General features: G+C 50.9%; 1 protein-coding gene across 1 annotated transcript in view; it reads left to right on the top strand.

Annotated features, from left to right (window-relative positions):
- PTPRH (protein tyrosine phosphatase, receptor type, H) overlaps window positions 1–3371 on the top strand; it is a 33680-nt gene that overhangs the window by 19476 nt on the left and 10833 nt on the right. Inside the window, exons 9-10 of the mRNA XM_011996951.1 lie at window positions 2061–2139; window positions 2253–2300. Coding sequence (XP_011852341.1) covers window positions 2061–2139; window positions 2253–2300 — 127 coding nt within the window. The remainder of the gene's footprint in view (window positions 1–2060; window positions 2140–2252; window positions 2301–3371) is intronic.

Raw genomic sequence — 3371 nt, 5'->3', positions numbered from 1 at the left:
AAAAAAAAAAAAAAAAAAAAAAAGGACACCACCAGATCTCGGTAGGCTTCGCTGCTGGGGAGCCCTTCCCCAGCCAGCAGGACCTCTGAGAAGATGAAGCCTCAATTCTGGGGAGAACAGAAGCCGTCCATGCTGGGGACGATTTCACAACCGGCGAAGTGTTTCCTCCGCCTCGGCACTACAGATGTTTCAGGCTAGATCCTTCTTTGTTGGGGGGAGGGTGGGGGGGCGTCCTGTGCATTGTAGGATATTGAGCCGCGCGTCTGGTTCCCACCAACTAGATGCCAGTAGCACTCCCACTTCCCAGCTGTGACAACCAAAAATGTCTCCAGACATTGCCCAGTGCCTCTTTGGGAACAAAATCACTCTTGTTGAGAACCACAAGTCTAAGCTAAGGAAGGTGAGAGTCACTTTTTGAGACATGATTTCACTCTGTTGCCCAGGCTGGAGTGCAGCAATACGATCACAGCTCACTGCAGCCTCCACCTCCCAGGCTCAAGTGATCCTCCTGCCTCAGTCCCCTGAGTAGCTGGGACTACAGGCATGTACTACCATGCCCAGCTATTTTGTTGGGGTCCTTTTTTTCTGAGAAGAGTCTCGCTGTGTTGCCCAGGCTGGAGTGCAGTGGTGCAGTCTCAGCTCACTGCAACCTCCACCTCCCAAGTTCAAGTGATTCTCATGCTCAGCCTCCTTAGTAGCTGGGATGACAGGTGTGCACCACCATACCCAGCTAACTTTTGTATTTTTAGTAGAGGCGGGGTTTTGTTATGTTGCCCAGGCTGGTCTCAAACTCCTGGGCTCGAGTGATCCACCCACCTCAGCCTCCCAAAGCGTTGGGATTACAGGTGTGAGCCATCGCACCTGGCCAGGAGTCATTCTTCGGCACCCAGGTCACCTGTGAAAATGATGGACAGTTGACTTTTGAACCATGGTCCCCTACACAGTAGAAAATCTGCATATAACACCTGGGCGCGGTGGCTCACGCCTGTAATCCCAGCACTTTGGAAGGCCAAGGCAGGCGGATCATGAGGTCAGGAGATCAAGACCATCCTGGCTAACATGGTGAAACCCCATCTGTACTAAAAATACAAAAAATTAGCCAGGTGTGGTGGCGGGCGTCTGTAGTGCCAGCTACTCGGGGGACTGAGGCAGGAGAATGGCATGAACCAGGGAGGCGGAGGTTGCAGTGAGCTGAGATCGCGCCACTGCACTCCAGCCTGGGCGACAGAACGAGACTCCGTCTCAAAAAAAGAAAAAGAAAAAAAATCTGCATATAACATTTGACTCCCCCAAAATTTAACTACTACTACCTACTCTTGATTGGAAGCCTTACCAATAACATAACATATATTTTGTCTGTCATATGTACTACATATTGTATTATTTTTGTTTGTTTGCTTTTGAGACGGAGTCTCGCTCTGTTGCCCAGGCTGGAGTGCAGTGGCGCGATCTCTGCTCACTGCAAGACCCGCTTCCCGGGTTCACGCCATTCTCCTGCCTCGGCCTCCCAAGTAGCTGGGACTACAGGCGCCCGCCACCACGCCCGGCTAATTTTTTTTGTATTTTTAGTAGAGACAGGATTTCATCGTGTTAGCCAGGATGGTCTCGATCTCCTGACCTCGTGATCTACCTGCCTTGGCCTCCTAAAGTGCTGGGATTACAGGCGTGAACCACCCCGCCTGGCTGTACTATATACTGTATTCTTATAATCAAGTAGCTAGAGAAAAAAAGTTCTTAAGAACATCCTAAGGAAGAGAAAATGTATTCACTATTTATGAAGTGGATCATCATAAAGGTCTTCATCCCTGTGGTCTTCGTGTTGAGTAGGCAGAGGACGAGGAGGAAGGAGGGGGGCTGGTCTTGCTGTCTCAGGGGTAGAGGAAAATCCATGGATAAGTGTGTAAGTATAACTGGACCCACGCAGTTCACACCCGTGATGTTCAAAGGGTCAGCTGTAGTTGGACCAGGCTCCTGGGGAAGAGAAAAGGCTGGGCAAGGTTGGAGACAGATGACCAGATAAGACCTGCGCTCTAAGAGCTCCCAACGCCTCCTCCCCACAGGGGTCATTGCCGGAGCCATCGTGGGCATCCTCCTATTTCTCATCCTGGTGGGCCTGCTGTTTTTCTTCCTGAAGAGGAGGTGAGACTCCACACAGGGCTGACCGCCTGGAGGGTGGGGGCTGGAGAAGAAGGAGGAGGATCCCTGGTTGCAGCCTCACCCCTGAGCCTTTCATCCTAATGTCCTTTTCCCAGGAATAAGAAGAATCCGCAGAAACCAGAACTCAGGGACCTGGTCTTCAGGTGAGCAGAAGGTCTCGGGGGCACGTCGGAAAGAATCTGGTCAAATCAAGGGGTGTTTGCTGGCTAGGTCAGAGAGCTTTCCTTGAATATCCTGCCTAAAATATTCCCGCGGGGTGTGGTGGCTCACGCCTGTAATGCTAACACTTTGGGAGGCCGAGGTGGAAGCATTGCTTGAGGCCAGGAGTTCGAGACCAGCCTGGGCAACCTAGTAAGACCGCCAGAGGGTGGATCAGTGCATCTACCCACAAAGGTCTCAGAAGGGACCCATGCCCCTGCGACTTCTGCGACAGGGACCACAGTCCTTCCATCTCGACTCACTCCCCAAGCAGCCTGGGCCAGTGAATTCAGTTCTGGTCTCAACTCCTGGACTTTCATTCATTCATTCAGCAGAATTCATTCATTCATTCAGCAAATATCAGCTGAGCACCAGCATGTATCAGGCACTGTTCTAGGTGCCAAACAAACAGCTAATTAAACCAAGATTCCTGCCCGCCAGGGGCTTATATCCTAGTACAGGAGATATCAATAAACAAGATCGCTGGGCACGGTGGCTCACGCCTATAATCCCAGCACTTTGGGAGGCCAAGGCGGACAGATCACGAGGTCAGGAGATTGAGACTATCCTGGCTAACACAGTGAAACCCCGTCTCTACTAAAAATACAAAAAATTAGCTGGGTGTGGTGGCGGGTGCCTGTAGTCCCAGCTACTTGGGAGGCTGAGGAGGAGAATGGCGTGAACCCGGGAGGCGGAGCTTGCAGTGAGCCAAGATCGCGCCGCTACGCTCCAGCCTGGGCCACAGAGCGAGACTCCATCTGAAAAAATAAAAAATAAAAATAAATAAATAAATAAACAAACAAGGTCATTAAAAAGATGATATAAACTTTCAGACGGGGCCAGGCACGGTGGCGCACACCTGTAATTCCAGCTACTCAGGAGGCTGGGGCAGGAGAATCACTTGAATCCAGGAACAGAGGCTGCAGTGAGCCGAGATTGTACCATATATATATAGAATAAACTCGGAGACAAAGCAAGAGGAGGGGATAGGAAGGGTAGAGGAATATTTTGATATT

This window comes from Mandrillus leucophaeus, unplaced genomic scaffold, assembly GCF_000951045.1.
Source record: "Mandrillus leucophaeus isolate KB7577 unplaced genomic scaffold, Mleu.le_1.0 Scaffold53, whole genome shotgun sequence".
In the NCBI taxonomy this organism is placed as follows: Eukaryota; Metazoa; Chordata; class Mammalia; order Primates; family Cercopithecidae; genus Mandrillus; species Mandrillus leucophaeus.
The sequence above is the reverse complement of the archived record's forward strand: the minus strand, read 5'-3'. Positions and strand labels throughout refer to the sequence as shown.